At 48.5% G+C, this 18,268-nt stretch overlaps 1 protein-coding gene across 1 annotated transcript; it reads right to left on the minus strand.

Moving 5' to 3' along the window:
- Positions 1–3,047: 3,047 nt before the first annotated feature.
- On the minus strand, positions 3,048–17,059 carry LOC137320140 (uncharacterized). The gene is made up of 4 exons (XM_067981891.1): positions 16,913–17,059; positions 13,374–14,021; positions 10,537–10,624; positions 3,048–4,237 (listed from the first exon to the last, which is right to left on the minus strand). The coding sequence occupies exons 2-4, from the start codon at positions 14,001–14,003 to the stop codon at positions 3,597–3,599; spliced, it is 1,359 nt and encodes a 452-aa protein (XP_067837992.1). The 5' UTR covers positions 14,004–14,021; positions 16,913–17,059; the 3' UTR covers positions 3,048–3,596.
- Between the last annotated feature and the right edge of the window lie 1,209 nt (positions 17,060–18,268).

Raw genomic sequence — 18,268 nt, forward strand, 5'->3', positions numbered from 1 at the left:
CGGCCCCTCTGCTCCATGCTGGTGTTTATGCTCCACACGAGCCTCCTCCCTCCCTACTCCATCTCACCCTCTCACCATCTCCTTCTATTCCTCTCTCCCTCATGTGTTTATCCAGCTTCCCCTTAAATCCATCTACACTATTCACCTCAACTACACCTTGTGGGAGAGATTTCCACATTCTCACCACTCTCTGGGGAAAGAAGTTTCTCCTGAATTCCCCTATTGGATTTATTAGTGACTATCTTATATTTATGGCCCCCGAGTTCTGGTCTCCCCCACAAGTGGAAACATCTCTCCGTCTACCCTATCGAACCCTTTCATAATCTTAAAGACCTCGATCAGGTCACCCCTCAGTCTTCTCTTTTCTCGAGAAAAGAGCCCAAGCCTGTTCAGAGTTCCCTGGTAAGTATATGTGTTTTTGCGTCTGTGTTTGTGCGTCTCTGTGTGTGCGTGTTTGTCTGTGTATGTGTTCCTTTGCGTCTGAGTGTGGGTGCATGTGTAAAGAGAGAGAGAGAAAGAGACAGAGAGAGACAGAGATATATAGATATATTGAGAGAGACACAGAGAGAGACACCAACAATTTCCATTAAAACAGTGCCTTTAATGGAGTGAAATGTCCCAAGACGCTTCACAGGAGCGATTATCAAACAAAATTTAACCCCAAGCACCAAGGAGATATAAGGACCTGGACAACATCCAGGCTTGGGCTGATTGGCGCCAGACAAGTGCCAGGCAATGACCATCTCCAACAAGAGAGAGTCTAACCACCTCCCCTTGACATTCAACGGCATTACCATCGCCGAATCCCCCACCATCAACATCCTGGGGGTCACCATTGACCAGAAACTTAACTGGACCAGCCATATAAATACTGTGGCTACAAGAGCAGGTCAGAGGCTGGGTATTCTGCGGCGAGTGACTCACCTCCTGACTCCCCAAAGCCTTTCCACCATCTACAAGGCACAAGTCAGGAGTGTGATGGAATACTCTCCACTTGCCTGGATGAGTGCAGCTCCAACAACACTCAAGAAGCTCGACACCATCCAGGACAAAGCAGCCCGCTTGATTGGCACCCCATCCACCACCCTAAACATTCACTCCCTTCACCACCGGCGCACCGTGGCTGCAGTGTGGACCATCCACAGGATGCACTGCAGCAACTCGCCAAGGCTTCTTCGACAGCACCTCCCAAACCCACGACCTCTACCACCTAGAAGGACAAGAGCAGCAGGCACATGGGAACAACACCACCTGCACGTTCCCCTCCGAGTCACACACCATCCCGACTTGGAAATATATCGGCCGTTCCTTCATCGTCGCTGGGTCAAAATCCTGGAACTCCCTTCCTAACAGCACTGTGGGAGAACCTTCACCACACGGACTGCAGCGGTTCAAGAAGGCGGCTCACCACCACCTTCTCAAGGGGCAATTAGGGATGGGCAATAAATGCCGGCCTCGCCAGCGACGCCCACATCCCATGGACGAATAAAAAGAAAGGTAGATTTTAAGGAGCGTCTTAAAGGAGGAGAGAGAGGTGGAGAGGGTTTAGGGAGGGAATTCCAGAGCTTAGGGCCCAGGCAGCTGAAGGCACGGCCGCCAATGGTGGAGCGATGGGAACGGGGAGATGGACAAGAGGCCAGAATTGGAGGAGCGCAGAGATCTCGGAGGGTTGTGGAGGAGGTTACAGAGATAAGGAGGGGGACGAGGGGCCGTGGAGGGATTGGAACACAGGGATGAGAACTTTAAAATCGAGGCATTCCAAGACTGGGAGCCAATGTCGGTCCAGCGAGCACAGAGTGGGTGATGGGTGAACGGGATCTGGTGCAAGTTAGGATACGGGGGTGTGGGGCGGTCAGCAGGATTTTCGGATTGGTGCAAGCTTGCAGAGACTGGAAGATGGGCGGCCGGCCAGGAGAGCGAGAGCAGTGTAGACGAAAACATAAAATTACAAAGCGATATTGATAGATTAGGTGAATGGGCAAAACTGTGGCAAATGGAATTCAACGTAGACAAATGTGAGGTCATCCACTTTGGATCAATAAAGGATAGAACAGGGTACTTTTTAAATGGTAAAAAGTTAAAAACAGTGGCTGTCCAAAGGGACTTAGGGGTTCAGGTCCATCGATCATTGAAGTGTCATGATCAGGTGCAGAAAATAATCAATAAGGCTAATGGATCGCTGGCCTTTGTATCTAGAGGACTAGAGTACAAGGGGGCAGAAGTTATGCTGCAGCTATACAAAACCCTGGTTAGACCGCACCTGGAGTATTGTGAGCAGTTCTGGGCACCGCACCTTCGGAAGGACATATTGGCCTTGGAGGGAGTGCAGCGTAGGTTTACTGGAATGATACCCGGACTTCAAGGGTTAAGTTACGAGGAGAGATTACACAAATTGGGGTTGTATTCTCTGGAGTTTCGAAGGTTAAGGGGTGATCTGATCGAAGTTTATAAGATATTAAGGGGAACGGATAGGGTGGATAGAGAGAAACTATTTCCGCTGGTTGGGGATTCTAGGAGTAGGGGGCACAGTCTAAAAATTAGAGCCAGGCCTTTCAGGAGCGAGATTAGAAAACATTTCTACACACAAAGGGTGGTAGAAGTTTGGAACTCTCTTCAGCAAACGGCAATTGATACGAGCTCAATTGCTAAATTTAAATCGGAGATCGATAGGCTTTTTGGCAACCAAAGGGATTAAGGGATATGGGCCAAAGGCAGGTATATGGAGTGAGATCACAGATCAGCCATGATCTTATCAAATGGCGGAGCAGGCTCGAGGGGCTGAATGGCCTCCTCCTGTTCCTATGTTCCTAGAACGACAGAGCTATCGAGAGAGCGGAGAGGGTCAGAGTGAGGCAGAGAGACACAGAGCTAAGGGGGGGCAGAGAAAGAGAGAGAGAGAGAGAGAGCGTGAGACAGAGAGAGATAGAGGAGGCCAGAGAGTGAAAGGGTGAGCGAGAGACACAGAGTGATTGGGAGAGACACATTCAGCTTACATGGTCGTAATGATTCTCACGTGAAACATCAGATCAAACAATTTTTTCAACCAAAGCGACATTTTATTAAAAACAATTTTCACACGACGAGGCTGATCAACTGGACCATCAGTTGCATCGAGCGAGAACACTTAAAATCCTTCAGACAGAAGGCGGAAACAGTACAAATGAAATGAACGGGACTCCATACTGAATTGTCCCTGGACCAACGGTGCGAGCAGTTCCACAGAGGGTACGTGCGGCTCACCCAACGAGAGCGAGGGAGTCTCGTCCCTCTTCCCCCCCCACCCCTCCGTGAGCGTGGGGCGTCCGGGAGGTCGGTGTCTGACTCCAGTTAGCGGCTGAGTATCGGTGTATCGAATAAAGGGGGGGGAAGAGGGACGAGACTCCATGCGGGGTTCCCCTCAAGCCCGATTGACGATCCTCGGAGCTTTGCAAACATCTCAGAGTTCTTGTCCTTCTAGGCTATGCCCACCCCGCCCCCCCAGCCACCGTCGGTCGGGGGGTGGGGTCTCGTTGTCTCCCCAGACGGGGGAGCGAGGGTCGGCCAAGATGTTCGGAGTTCGGGGTGGGGGAGGAGGGGTTTGGCCGTTCTGACCCACCTCAGACGTAGTTGGCGTTGGACTTGCCGGAGGTGGTGTTCCCGGTCTTGTACTTGACCCTGTGGTTGGGCTCCTCCTTGGGGCAGGAGCAGCAGAGCAGGGCCCCTCCCAGAATGAGGAGGCCCGCCGTAGCGAAGGCGATGTAAATGGCCGCCCCCAGCTCCCTCTTCTGGGCCTCGGTCACCAGCGGGTTGTAAAAGTCCTTGATGACGGTGTTGGCTGACCAGGCAGCCGGGACTAGGACCAGCAATCCGGCCAGGGCAAAGGTCGCCCCAGAGGTCACGGCCACCTTGGCTTTGACCGTCTCGTCCTTCAGGCAGTTGGTGCACTTGGCTCCGACAATGCCAACGAAGATGCCCAACACGCCCACCACCACGCTGACCACGGTCAGGGCCCGAGCGGCCTGGAGGTCCTGGGGAAGGGCCAGCAACGAGTCGTAGACCTTGCACTGCATCTGGCCCGTGCTCTGGACGATGCAGTTCATCCAGAGGCCCTCCCAGATGGTCTGGGCCACCACGATGTTGGTGCCGATGAAGGCCGTGACTTTCCACATGGGCAGGGCGCAGGAGACGATGGCGCCCAGCCAGCCCACGACCGACAGGGCCAAGCCCAGGATCTGGAGACCGGTAGATGCCATTCCGACTCAACGTAACACCTGGAAGTGGGAAGGAAAGAGATTCCTGGTTAGATCATCAGGAGCTGGGAACGGCTGGTGGGGAGGGGGGCGGATACGAGGGAGGGAACGGTGAAGGAATTCGCTCCTGACCATCTCATGTCAACTGGTTAAAGACCAACCTCTTCCACTCCCTCCCCCTTCCTGCTTTCTCTGTGTCTCACTCCATTTCTCAGTTTGTTTCTCTCTACTTCTCACAATCTCTACTTCTCACACACTCTCTACTTCTCACACACACTCTACGTCTCACTCTCAACTTCTCACTTTCTCTATTTCTCACTCTCTCAATTGCATGCTCTCTATTTCTCACTCGATTTCTCACTCTCTCTATTGCATGCTCTCTATTTCTCACTCTCAATTTCTCTCTCTATTCCTCACTCTCTCTATTGCATGCTCTCTATTTCTCACTTGATTTCTCACTCTATTTCTCACTTTGTCTATTGCATGCTCTCTATTTCTCACTCTCTATTTCTCACTCTATTTCTCACTCTCTCTATTGCATACTCTCTATTTCTCACTCTATTTCTCACTCTCTCTATTGTATACTCTGTATTTCTCACTCTCTATTTCTCACTCGATTTCTCACTCTCTCTATTGTATACTCTCTATTTCTCACTCGATTTCTCACTCTCTCTATTGTATACTCTCTATTTCTCACTCCATTTCTCACTCTCTCTATTGTATACTCTCTATTTCTCACTCTCTCTATTGTATACTCTCTATTTCTCACCCTCTATTTCTCACTCGATTTCTCACTCTCTCTATTGTATGCTCTCTATTTCTCACTCGATTTCTCACTTTCTCTATTGTATACTCTATTTCTCACCCTCTATTTCTCACTCTATTTCTCACTCTCTCTATTGTATACTCTCAATTTCTCACCCTTTATTTCTCACTCTATTTCCCACTCTCTCTATTGTATACTCTCTGTTTCTCACTTGATTTCTCTCTTTCTAATTCTCACTTTCTCTGCTTCTCACTTTCTCTATTTCTCACTCTTTACATCTCTCTCTATTTCCTACTCTCTCTATTGTATACTCTCTGTTTCTCACTCTCTATTTCTCTCTCTCTCTATTGTATACTCTCTATTTCTCACTCATTACATCTCTCTCTATTTCCTACTCTCTCTATTGTATACTCTCTATATCTCACTCTCTATTTCTCTCTCTATTTCTCACTCTCTCTATTGTATACTCTATTTCTCACTCTATTTCTCACTCTCTCTATTGTATACTCTCAATTTCTCACTCTTTACATCTCTCTCTATTTCTCACTCTCTATATTGTACACTCTCTATTTCTCACCTTCTATTTCTCACTCTCTCTATTGTATACTCTCTGTTTCTCACTCGATTTCTCTCTCTATTCCTCACTCTCTCTATTGCATGCTCTCTATTTCTCACTCTCTATTTCTCTCTCTATTTCTCACTCTCTCTATTGTATACTCTCTATTTCTCACCCTCTATTTCTCACTCTCTCTATTGCATACTCTCTATTTCTCACTCTCTATTTCTCTCTCTATTTCTCACTCTCTCTATTGTATACTCTCTATTTCTCACTCTCTATTTCTCACTCTCTCTATTGCATACTCTCTATTTCTCACTCTCTATTTCTCACTCTAATTCTCACTCTCTCTATTGTATACTCTCTATTTCTCACTCTCTATTTCTCTCTCTATTTCTCACTCTCTCTATTGTATACTCTCTATTTCTCACTCTATTTCTCACTCTCTCTATTGTATACTCTCTATTTCTCACTCTCTATTTCTCTCTCTATTTCTCACTCTCTCTATTGTATACTCTCTATTTCTCACTCTCTATTTCTCACTCTCTCTATTGCATACTCTCTATTTCTCACTCTCTATTTCTTACTCTATTTCTCACTCTATTTCTCACTCTCTCTATTGTATACTCTCTATTTCTCACTCTATTTCTCACTCTCTCTATTGCATGCTCTCTATTTCTCACTCTCTATTTCTCACTCTATTTCTCACTCTCTCTATTGTATACTCTCTATTTCTCTCTCTCTATTTCTCACTCTATTTCTCACTCTCTCTATTGCACGCTCTCTGTTTCTCTCTCCCTGTTTCTCACTCTACTTCTCACTCTCTCCATTGCATACTCTCTGTTTCTCACTCGATTTCTCTCTTTCTAACTCTCACTTTCTCTGCTTCTCACTTTCTCTATTGCACGCTCTCTGTTTCTCTCTCCCTGTTTCTCTCTCCGCTTCCCACTTCCCCTGTTGTGTCCTCTTTATTAATCAGCCTATTTCTCCCATTCTATTCAGCACGTTCTCTATTCCAGGCTCTCTATATCCCACTCAATTTCTCCCTCTCTCTTTCTCCCTCTCTCTTTCCGCCTTCTACCCCCCTCCCCACGCCCCAATATCACCATCGGTCACCCGGACGCTGACCGATCGGAATCGAGTCAAGGTTATTCCGTGTTAAACAAAGCCGATTCTTAAGCCTTTGCGAACGGTCCCTCTAACCACCAATCCTACAAACCCTTTCTCCCTCCGTTAATAATTCGACTGACCAGCCCCGAGTCTTATAAAAACAACTCTCCTCCATCAGACTAAATTCAGAGAGACTCTCTCTCTCTCTCTCCCTCTCCCCCTCCTCGGGATGTGATAATCGAGAGGCCCCCGATTTCAGTCCCTCGTTTCTTTGCCCCCCGAATCAAAACCCCTCACCGCAAGTTTAAAAAATCCCACCCCATCGCAATCCGTTTTAAAAGCCCCCTCTCTCACCGTTTCACGAACGACAAGCCTTTAAAAATAGTTTCGGGTGAGATATCGGGAGTTCAGGAAATCCCTTTTAAGAAGCCGGGACTCCCAAACTGACAAGAAAGTTTTGACACAAATCTGGCCCGGGGGCATCTCAGAGAAACTTGTCTCAGAGTTAACTCCGAGAGTTAAAGTTTGAGCCCAGTCTCTCTCCCCGTTCATTACCTCTTCCTTTGTCTTCTCTCGCTTGTCGTCCGATTCTCTCTCTCTCTCTGTGTGTGTGTGTCTCTCCTTCGCTCTCTCCGTTTCTCTGAGCCCTGAGTTCTCTCTCTCTCTCGCTCTCTCTGCTCTCCCTCTGAGCCCAGTTACAGGTGTTTTATACCCTCGGGAGTCAGGCAGGGAATGAGACTCCACTGACATCATTCCCCCAGACAGGGCACCTGACAGAGTGAGGGATGTGATTCATCTCCAGAAACTGTCCCTCCCACTCTCCTCGCTCGGTTACTCACTCATTCCATTTTGTTGGGACAGTCGTTCAGGTCTAAATATTACACTTAGAAACCTTTTGGGTATAATCGAGACATTGGGAGATCTTTCTTGTCTTTTATTTAATTTCTCACTTTCTGTTCCTCGGTTTCTCAATCTCGTCCTGCTTTTCTATTTCGAATATCTCACTCACTCTATTTTGCTCTCTTTATCTCTGATTCTCTGATTCTGGTTCATTCCAATTCTCCCTTTCTGTATTTACAGAGAATTACATCGAATTTACAGCACAGAAAAAGGCCATTCGGCCCCTCTGCTCCATGCTGGTGTTTATGCTCCACACGACCCTCCTCCCTCCCTACTCCATCTCACCCTCTCACCATCTCCTTCTAATCCTCTCTCCCTCATGTGTTTATCCAACTTCCCCTTAAATCCATCTACACTATTCACCTCAACTACTCCTTGTGGGAGCGGGTTCCACATTCTCACCACTCTCTGGGGAAAGAAGTTTCTCCTGAATTCCCCGATTGGATTTATTAGTGACCATCTTATATTTATGGCCCCTCGTTCTGGTCTCTCCCACAAGTGGAAACATCTTCTCTACGTCTACCCTATCAAACCTTTCATAATCTTAAAGACCCCTCAGTCTTCTCTTTTCTAGAGAAAAGAGCCCCAGTCTGTTCAATCTTTCCTGATAATTATAACCTCTCAGTTCTGGTATCATCCTCGTAAATCTTTTTTGTACCTTCTCCAGTGCCTCTATATCCTCTTTATAATATGGAGACCAGAACTGTGCACAGTGCTCCAAGTGTGGTCTAACCATGGTATATGGAGACCAGAAGTGTGCACAGTGATCCAAGTGTTGTCTAACCAAGGTTTCTGGAGACCAGAACTGTGCACAGTACTCCAAGTGTGGTCTAACCGAGGTATATGGAGACCAGAACTGTGCACAGTGCTCCAACTGTGGTCTAACCAAGGTATATGGAGACCAGAACTGTGCACAGTGCTCCAACTGTGGTCTAACCAAGGTATATGGAGACCAGAACTGTGCACAGTGCTCCAAGTGTGGTCTAACCAAGGTATATGGAGACCAGAACTGTACACAGTGCTCCAAGTGTGGTCTAACCGAGGTATATGGAGACCAGAACTGTGCACAGTGCTCCAAGTGTGGTCTAACCAAGGTATATGGAGACCAGAACAGTGCACAGTGCTCCAAGTGTGGTCTAACCAAGGTATATGGAGACCAGAACTGTGCACAGTGCTCCAAGTGTGGTCTAACCAAGGTTCTATACAAATTTAACATCACTGCTCTGCTCTTTAATTCCACTCTTTCTTGCTCTCTGAGGGCTAAGAATCATAAATGTTCTCCGAGATCTTCGCGCCCATTTCCGACAGGAAGTGCGAAGGACGCCATCTTGGTAGCGGGCTTTGCACGTGCCCGTCCACCGTTCCCCCGGCGACACGGAGAGCAGAAACTTCATGACGTGAATCTGTGTGCAATGCTGATTGGAACTCCCCCGTTGCCATTCGGAGACTCCAGACTCCGCCCAATGCCCTGCCCTCCCCTCCCACAGCTGAACAGGACTTTAAACAGGGTGGAGGGCCTCCCTGTTCATCAGTGCTATTTAAAGGGGATCATGGCTGTTCTTGCAGGTTAGTCACTGGGTTATTTCTTCTGGCCGCTGGTTGACTTGATGGCGTTTGTTGGGCGTTTTCTAGAGTTGGTCAAAGTTCCAGTAAACTAAAGGGAGTGGCCTGTCAGCTCATGGGGTCGTCTTTGGACCCCTTGGAGTAAACTGCACAGAGAGATTTCTCCCACACATGGGCGGCCTGGTTGGGCTTCCTCAATCAGACAACATGACTGGAGAATGAGGACTTAGATGAGTGTGGGGTCAGATGACGGGACGGAGAGACACATATCCAAATTTGCCGATGATACAAAGCTCGGCAGCATTGTGCGCAGTGTTGACGGAAGGATAAAATCACAGAGTGATGTCAGTAGATTAATGGGATGGGTGAAACTGTGGCAAATGGATTTCAACGTCGGCAAGTGTGAGGTCACCCACTTTGGACCTAGAAAGGTTAAATCAGGGTACTTTCTAAATGGTGAAAAGCTCGAAACAGTGGAGGTCCAATGAGACTTAGTGGGCCCGTGTACATCGATCGTTAAAATGTCATGGACAGGTACAGGAAATAATCAGAAAGGCCAATGGATCGCTGGCCTTTATATCTAGAGGACCAGAATACGAGGGGGTAGAAGTTATCCCACAGCTATACAAAACCCTGGTTAGACCACACCTGGAGTACGATGTCCAGTTCTGGGAACCGCACCTTCGGAAGGACATATTGGCCTTGGAGGGAGAGCAGCGTAGATTCACCAGAATGATACCCGGACTTCAAGGGTTAAACTCCGAGGCGAGATTACACCCACTTGGGTTGTATTCCCAGGAATTTGGAAGATTAAGGAGATGATTTGATCGAAGTTTTCAAGATATGAAGGGGAACTGATGGGGTAGAGAGAGAGAGACTATTTCCGCTGGTTGGGGAGTCGAGGACGAGGGGGACAGAGCCTGAAAATCAGAGGCAGGACTTTCAGGAGTGAAGCTCGGAAAAACTTCGACACGCAAAGGGTGGGAGAAGTTTGGGACGCTCTTCCACAAACGGCAGTCGGCGCCAGCTCAATTGTTAATTTTAGATCCGAGATTGATCTATTTTTATTAACCAGAGGTATTAAGGGATATGGGGCTAAGGCGGGTACATGGAGTTAGGTCACAGATCAGCCATTGAATGACGGGACAGGCTCGAGGGGCTGAATGGCCTCCTCTTGTTCCAAGCACGAGTGGGACAAGCTACTAGAAGGTGGAGAAGGGGGAGGAGGGAGAGCAGCGGGCCTCATTTGCATGGGATCTTCAATTCTGTTACCTCAACTTCAGCGAGGACCGGTGCCTCAGACACCTTCGGCTCACCAATGACAACGTGACTGAAATCTATCAACTGTTGCAGCCACAACTGCGACCTCAACGCAGGTCAGGGACAGTCCTGCCTGTGGCTGTTGAGGTGACCGCGGTTCCTAATTTCTACGCTGCTGCCCCCTTTCAGGCTGCAACTGGTGATAGCAGCAACATCTCGCAGTTTGCAGTGAACTGCTGTCTAATGGAGGCAAGCGAGGCTCTCTGTACTGTGAGGAAAACTTTCAGTCCGTTCCCCCTCGCCAGAGACACCATGAAAAGGTTCAAAACAGGACTTGTATTCTGACAGTGCCTTTCACAACCTCAGGACGTCCCGAAGCTCAATGAAGTGTAGTCACTGTTGTAATGTAGGAATCTCGGCAGCCAATTTGCGCACAGCAAGATCCCACAAACAGCAATGTGAGAATGACCCAGATCATCTGTTTTTTTTAGTGATGTTGGTCGAGGGATAAATATCGGCCCCAGGACACCGGGGAGAACTCCCCCCTGCTCTTCTTCCAATAGTGGCCGTGGGATTTCACGTCCCACCTGAGAGGGGCAGACGGGGCCCTCGGTTTAACGTCTCGTCCGAAAGACGGCATTTCCGACAGTGCAGCGCTCAACCCGTACTGACCCTCCGACAGTGCGGCGCTCCCTCAGTACTGACCCTCCGACAGTGCAGCGCTCCCTCAGTACTGACCCCCCGACAGTGCGGCGCTGCCTCAGTACTGACCCTCCGACAGTGCGGCGCTCCCTCAGTACTGACCCTCCGACGGTGCAGCGCTCCCTCAGTACTGACTCTTCGACAGTGCAGCGCTCCCTCAGTACTGACCCTCCGACAGTGCAGCGCTCCCTCAGTACTGACCCTCCGACAGTGCAGCGCTCCCTCAGTACTGACCCTCCGACAGTGCAGCGCTCCCTCAGTACTGACCCTCCGACAGTGCAGTGCTCCCTCAGTACTGACCCTCCGACAGTGGAGCCCTCCCTCAGTACTGACCCTCTGACAGGAGAGCCCTCCCTCAGTGCTGGGCAAACAGAAAGTGTCAGACCTGGATTGTGGGGCTCAAGTCTCTGGAGTGGGGCTCGAACCCATTCCTGCCAGGGCTCTTCCTGATCAGGAGATTCCAGAGCAATTCCAGTGACCTCAAATCCACCTCCCCAGTCACTAACAATTTCTTTCTTTCTACATCTATCACTCACTTTCTCACTTTACATCTCTCTTTCGATTTCTCACTTTCCATGTTTCTCACTCTTCCTATTTCTCACTCTTCCTATTTCTCACTTTCCATGTTTCTCACTCTTCCTATTTCTCACTCTTCCTATTTCTCACTTTCCATGTTTCTCACTCTTCCTATTTCTCACTCTTCCTATTTCTCACTTTCCCTGTTTCTCACTCTTCCTATTTCTCACTTTCCATGTTTCTCACTCTTCCTATTTCTCACTCTTCCTATTTCTCACTTTCCATGTTTCTCACTCTTCCTATTTCTCACTCTTCCTATTTCTCACTCTTCCTATTTCTCACTCTTCCTATTTCTCACTCTTCCTATTTCTCACTTTCTTTGTTTCTCAGTCTATTTCTCACTTTCTTTGTTTCTCACTCTTTCTATTTCTCACTTTCCATGTTTCTCACTCTATTTCTCACTTTCTCTGTTTCTCACTCTTTTGATTTCTCACTTTCCATGTTTCTCACTCTATTTCTCACTTTCCCTGTTTCTCACTCTTTCGATTTCTCACTTTCCATGTTTCTCACTCTATTTCTCACTTTCCCTGTTTCTCACTCTTCCTATTTCTCACTTTCCATGTTTCTCACTCTTTCGATTTCTCACTTTCCATGTTTCTCACTCTATTTCTCACTTTCCCTGTTTCTCACTCTTCCTATTTCTCACTTTCCATGTTTCTCACTCTTCCCATTTCTCACTTTCCATGTTTCTCACTCTATTTCTCACTTTCTCACACTTTCTATTTCTCACTTTCCACGTTTCTCACTCCATTTCCCACTTTCCCTGTTTCTCACCCATTCTATTTCTCCCTCTTTCGACTTCTCCCTCTATTTCTCGCTTTCTATTTTGTCGCAAACTCTGTTTTTCACATCACTGAAGTCCCTCCTCCCTGGTCCCATTCAGGTCGGTCTCCCCTCGACCTTCTCAGCTCCAAGGAGAACAACCCCAGCTTCCCCCCGTCTCTCCGTGGAACTGAAGCCCCTCATCCCTGGCCCCATTCTGGTCAATCTCCTCCGCACCCTCCCCAAGGCTTTGACATCCTTCCGAAAGTGTGGTGCCCAGAATTGGACACAATACTCCAGCTGAGGCCCAACCAGTCATTTGTAAAAGTTTAACGTAACTTCCTTGCTTTTGTATCTCACATGAAACATCAGATCAGACACCCTGTTTAACCAAAGCGACATTTTATTAAAAACAATTTTCACACGACGAGGCTGATCAACTGGACCATCAGTTGCATCGAGCGAGAACACTTAAAATCCTTCAGACAGAAGGCGGAAACAGTACAAATGAAATGAACGGGACTCCATACTGAATTGTCCCTGGACCAACGGTGCGAGCAGTTCCACAGAGGGTACGTGCGGCTCACCCAACGAGAGCGAGGGAGTCTCGTCCCTCTTCCCCCCCCACCCCTCCGTGAGCGTGGGGCGTCCGGGAGGTCGGTGTCTGACTCCAGTTAGCGGCTGAGTATCGGTGTATCGAATAAAGGGGGGGGAAGAGGGACGAGACTCCATGCGGGGTTCCCCTCAAGCCCGATTGACGATCCTCGGAGCTTTGCAAACATCTCAGAGTTCTTGTCCTTCTAGGCTATGCCCACCCCGCCCCCCCAGCCACCGTCGGTCGGGGGGGGGGGTCTCGTTGTCTCCCCAGACGGGGGAGCGAGGGTCGGCCAAGATGTCCGGAGTTCGGGGTGGGGGAGGAGGGGTTTGGCCATTCCCACCCACCTCAGACGTAGTTGGCGTTGGACTTGCCGGAGGTGGTGTTCCCGGTCTTGTACTTGACCCTGTAGTTGGGCTCCTCCTTGGGGCAGGAGCAGCAGAGCAGGGCCCCTCCCAGAATGAGGAGGCCCGCCGTAGCGAAGGCGATGTAAATGGCCGCCCCCAGCTCCCTCTTCTGGGCCTCGGTCACCAGCGGGTTGTAAAAGTCCTTGATGACGGTGTTGGCTGACCAGGCAGCCGGGACTAGGACCAGCAATCCGGCCAGGACAAAGGTCGCCCCAGAGGTCACGGCCACCTTGGCTTTGACCGTCTCGTCCTTCAGGCAGTTGGTGCACTTGGCTCCGACAATGCCAACGAAGATGCCCAACACGCCCACCACCACGCTGACCACGGTCAGGGCCCGAGCGGCCTGGAGGTCCTGGGGAAGGGCCAGCAACGAGTCGTAGACCTTGCACTGCATCTGGCCCGTGCTCTGGACGATGCAGTTCATCCAGAGACCCTCCCAGATGGTCTGGGCCACCACGATGTTGGTGCCGATGAAGGCCGTGACTTTCCACATGGGCAGGGCGCAGGCGACGATGGCGCCCAGCCAGCCCACGACCGACAGCGCCAAGCCCAGGATCTGGAGACCGGTAGATGCCATTCCGACTCAACGTAACACCTGGAAGTGGGAAGGAAAGAGATTCCTGGTTAGATCATCGGGAGCTGGGAACGGCTGGTGGGGAGGGGGGCGGATACGAGGGAGGGAACGGTGAAGGAATTCGCTCCTGACCATCTCATGTCAACTGGTTAAAGACCAACCTCTTCCACTCACTCCCCCTTCCTGCTTTCTCTGTGTCTCACTCCATTTCTCAGTTTGTTTCTCTCTACTTCTCACAATCTCTACTTCTCACACACTCTCTACTTCTCACACACACTCTACGTCTCACTCTCAACTTCTCACTTTCTCTATTTCTCACTCTCTCAATTGCATGCTCTCTATTTCTCACTCGATTTCTCACTCTCTCTATTGCATGCTCTCTATTTCTCACTCTCAATTTCTCTCTCTATTCCTCACTCTCTCTATTGCATGCTCTCTATTTCTCACTCGATTTCTCACTCTATTTCTCACTTTGTCTATTGCATGCTCTCTATTTCTCACTCTCTATTTCTCACTCTATTTCTCACTCTCTCTATTGCATACTCTCTATTTCTCACTCTATTTCTCACTCTCTCTATTGTATACTCTCTATTTCTCACTCTATTTCTCACTCTCTCTATTGTATACTCTCTATTTCTCACCCTCTATTTCTCACTCGATTTCTCACTCTCTCTATTGTATGCTCTCTATTTCTCACTCGATTTCTCACTTTCTCTATTGTATACTCTATTTCTCACCCTCTATTTCTCACTCTATTTCTCACTCTCTCTATTGTATACTCTCAATTTCTCACCCTCTATTTCTCACTCTATTTCCCACTCTCTCTATTGTATACTCTCTGTTTCTCACTTGATTTCTCTCTTTCTAATTCTCACTTTCTCTGCTTCTCACTTTCTCTATTTCTCACTCTTTACATCTCTCTCTATTTCCTACTCTCTCTATTGTATACTCTCTGTTTCTCACTCTCTATTTCTCTCTCTCTCTATTGTATACTCTCTATTTCTCACTCATTACATCTCTCTCTATTTCCTACTCTCTCTATTGTATACTCTCTATATCTCACTCTCTATTTCTCTCTCTATTTCTCACTCTCTCTATTGTATACTCTATTTCTCACTCGATTTCTCACTCTCTCTATTGTATACTCTCAATTTCTCACTCTTTACATCTCTCTCTATTTCTCACTCTCTATATTGTACACTCTCTATTTCTCACCTTCTATTTCTCACTCTCTCTATTGTATACTCTCTGTTTCTCACTCGATTTCTCTCTCTATTCCTCACTCTCTCTATTGCATGCTCTCTATTTCTCACTCTCTATTTCTCTCTCTATTTCTCACTCTCTCTATTGTATACTCTCTATTTCTCACCCTCTATTTCTCACTCTCTCTATTGCATACTCTCTATTTCTCACTCTCTATTTCTCTCTCTATTTCTCACTCTCTCTATTGTATACTCTCTATTTCTCACTCTCTATTTCTCACTCTCTCTATTGCATACTCTCTATTTCTCACTCTCTATTTCTCACTCTCTATTTCTCACTCTCTCTATTGTATACTCTCTATTTCTCACTCTCTATTTCTCACTCTCTATTTCTCACTCTCTCTATTGTATACTCTCTATTTCTCACTCTCTATTTCTCACTCTATTTCTCACTCTCTCTATTGTATACTCTCTATTTCTCACTCTATTTCTCACTCTCTCTATTGCATGCTCTCTATTTCTCACTCTCTATTTCTCACTCTATTTCTCACTCTCTCTATTGTATACTCTCTATTTCTCACTCTCTATTTCTCACTCTATTTCTCACTCTCTCTATTGCATACTCTCTATTTCTCACTCTCTATTTCTCACTCTATTTCTCACTCTCTCTATTGTATACTCTCTATTTCTCACTCTATTTCTCACTCTCTCTATTGCATGCTCTCTATTTCTCACTCTCTATTTCTCACTCTATTTCTCACTCTCTCTATTGTATACTCTCTATTTCTCTCTCTCTATTTCTCACTCTATTTCTCACTCTCTCTATTGCACGCTCTCTGTTTCTCTCTCCCTGTTTCTCACTCTACTTCTTACTCTCTCCATTGCATACTCTCTGTTTCTCACTCGATTTCTCTCTTTCTAACTCTCACTTTCTCTGCTTCTCACTTTCTCCATTGCACGCTTTCTGTTTCTCTCTCCCTGTTTCTCTCTCCGCTTCCCACTTCCCCGGTTGTGTCCTCTTTATTAATCAGCTTATTTCTCCCATTCTATTCAACACGTTCTCTATTCCAGGCTCTCTATATCCCACTCAATTTCTCCCTCTCTCTTTCTCCCTCTCTCTTTCCGCCTTCTACCCCCCTCCCCACGCCCCAATATCACCATCGGTCACCCGGACGCTGACCGATCGGAATCGAGTCAAGGTTATTCCGTGTTAAACAAAGCCGATTCTTAAGCCTTTGCGAACGGTCCCTCTAACCACCAATCCTACAAACCCTTTCTCCCTCCGTTAATAATTCGACTGACCAGCCCCGAGTCTTATAAAAACAACTCTCCTCCATCAGACTAAATTCAGAGAGACTCTCTCTCTCCCTCTCCCCCTCCTCGGGATGTGATAATCGAGAGGCCCCCGATTTCAGTCCCTCGTTTCTTTGCCCCCCGAATCCAAACCCCTCACCGCAAGTTTAAAAAATCCCACCCCATCGCAATCCGTTTTAAAAGCCCCCTCTCTCACCGTTTCGCGAACGACAAGCCTTTAAAAATAGTTTCGGGTGAGATATCGGGAGTTCAGGAAATCCCTTTTAAGAAGCCGGGACTCCCAAACTGACAAGAAAGTTTTGACACAAATCTGGCCCGGGGGCACTCAGAGAAACTTGTCTCAGAGTTAACTCCGAGAGTTAAAGTTTGAGCCCAGTCTCTCTCCCCGTTCATTACCTCTTCCTTTGTCTTCTCTCGCTTGTCGTCCGATTCTCTCTCTCTCTCTCTGTGTGTGTGTCTCTCCTTCGCTCTCTCCGTTTCTCTGAGCCCTGAGTTCTCTCTCTCTCTCGCTCTCTCTGCTCTCCCTCTGAGCCCAGTTACAGGTGTTTTATACCCTCGGGAGTCAGGCAGGGAATGAGACTCCACTGACATCATTCCCCAGACAGGGCACCTGACAGAGTGAGGGAGGTGATTCATCTCCAGAAACTGTCCCTCCCACTCTCCTCGCTCGGTTACTCACTCATTCCATTTTGTTGGGACAGTCGTTCAGGTCTAAATATTACACTTAGAAACCTTTTGGGTATAATCGAGACATTGGGAGATCTTTCTTGTCTTTTATTTAATTTCTCACTTTCTGTTCCTCAATCTCGTCCTGCTTTTCTATTTCGAATATCTCACCCACTCTATTTTGCTCTCTTTATCTCTGATTCTCCAATGCTTGAATCCTCCCTTTCTGTCTTACTTCTTGCTTTGTGTTTCTCACTTGCTCTGTTAGGCGCTCTCTCTTTCTCATTACATTTCTCGGTTTCCCTGTTTCTCGCTGCCTAAGTGTCAGCTCAGCCCTCTCGCCTCTCAGTCCGAAGTTTGTGGGTTCAAACCCCATTCCAGAGACTGGGAGTCAAAGGCCAGGCCGACACTCCCGGTCCCCAGTACTGAGGGAGCGCCGCACTGTCGGAGGGTCGGTAGTGAGGGAGCGCTGCACTGTCGGAGGGTCAGTACTGAGGGAGCGCCGCACTGTCGGAGGGTCGGTACTGAGGGAGCGCCGTACTGTCGGAGTGTCGGTACCGAGGGAGCGCTGCACTGTCGGAGGGTCGGTACTGAGGGAGCGCTGCACTGTCGGAGGGTCAGTACTGAGGGAGCGCTGCACTGTCGGAGGGTCGGTACTGAGGGAGCGCCGCACTGTCGGAGGGTCAGTACTGAGGGAGTGCCGCACTGTCGGAGGGTCGGTACTGAGGGAGCGCCGCACTGTCGGAGGGTCAGTACTGAGGGAGCGCCGCACTGTCGGAGGGTCAGTACTGAGGGAGCGCCGCACTGTCGGAGGGTCAGTACTGAGGGAGTGCCGCACTGTCGGAGGGTCAGTACTGAGGGACCGCTGCACTGTCGGAGGGTCAGTACTGAGGGAGCGCCGCACTGTCGGAGGGTCAGTACTGAGGGAGCGCCGCACTGTCGGAGGGTCAGTACTGAGGGAGCGCCGCACTGTCGGAGGGTCAGTACTGAGGGAGCGCTGCACTGTCGGAGGGTCAGTACTGAGGGAGCGCCGCACTGTCGGAGGTGCCGTCTTTCGGATGAGACGTTAAACCGAGGGCCCCGTCT

The sequence above is a fragment of the Heptranchias perlo genome, unplaced genomic scaffold (genome assembly GCF_035084215.1).
Source record: "Heptranchias perlo isolate sHepPer1 unplaced genomic scaffold, sHepPer1.hap1 HAP1_SCAFFOLD_984, whole genome shotgun sequence".
Lineage (NCBI taxonomy): Eukaryota > Metazoa > Chordata > Chondrichthyes > Hexanchiformes > Hexanchidae > Heptranchias > Heptranchias perlo.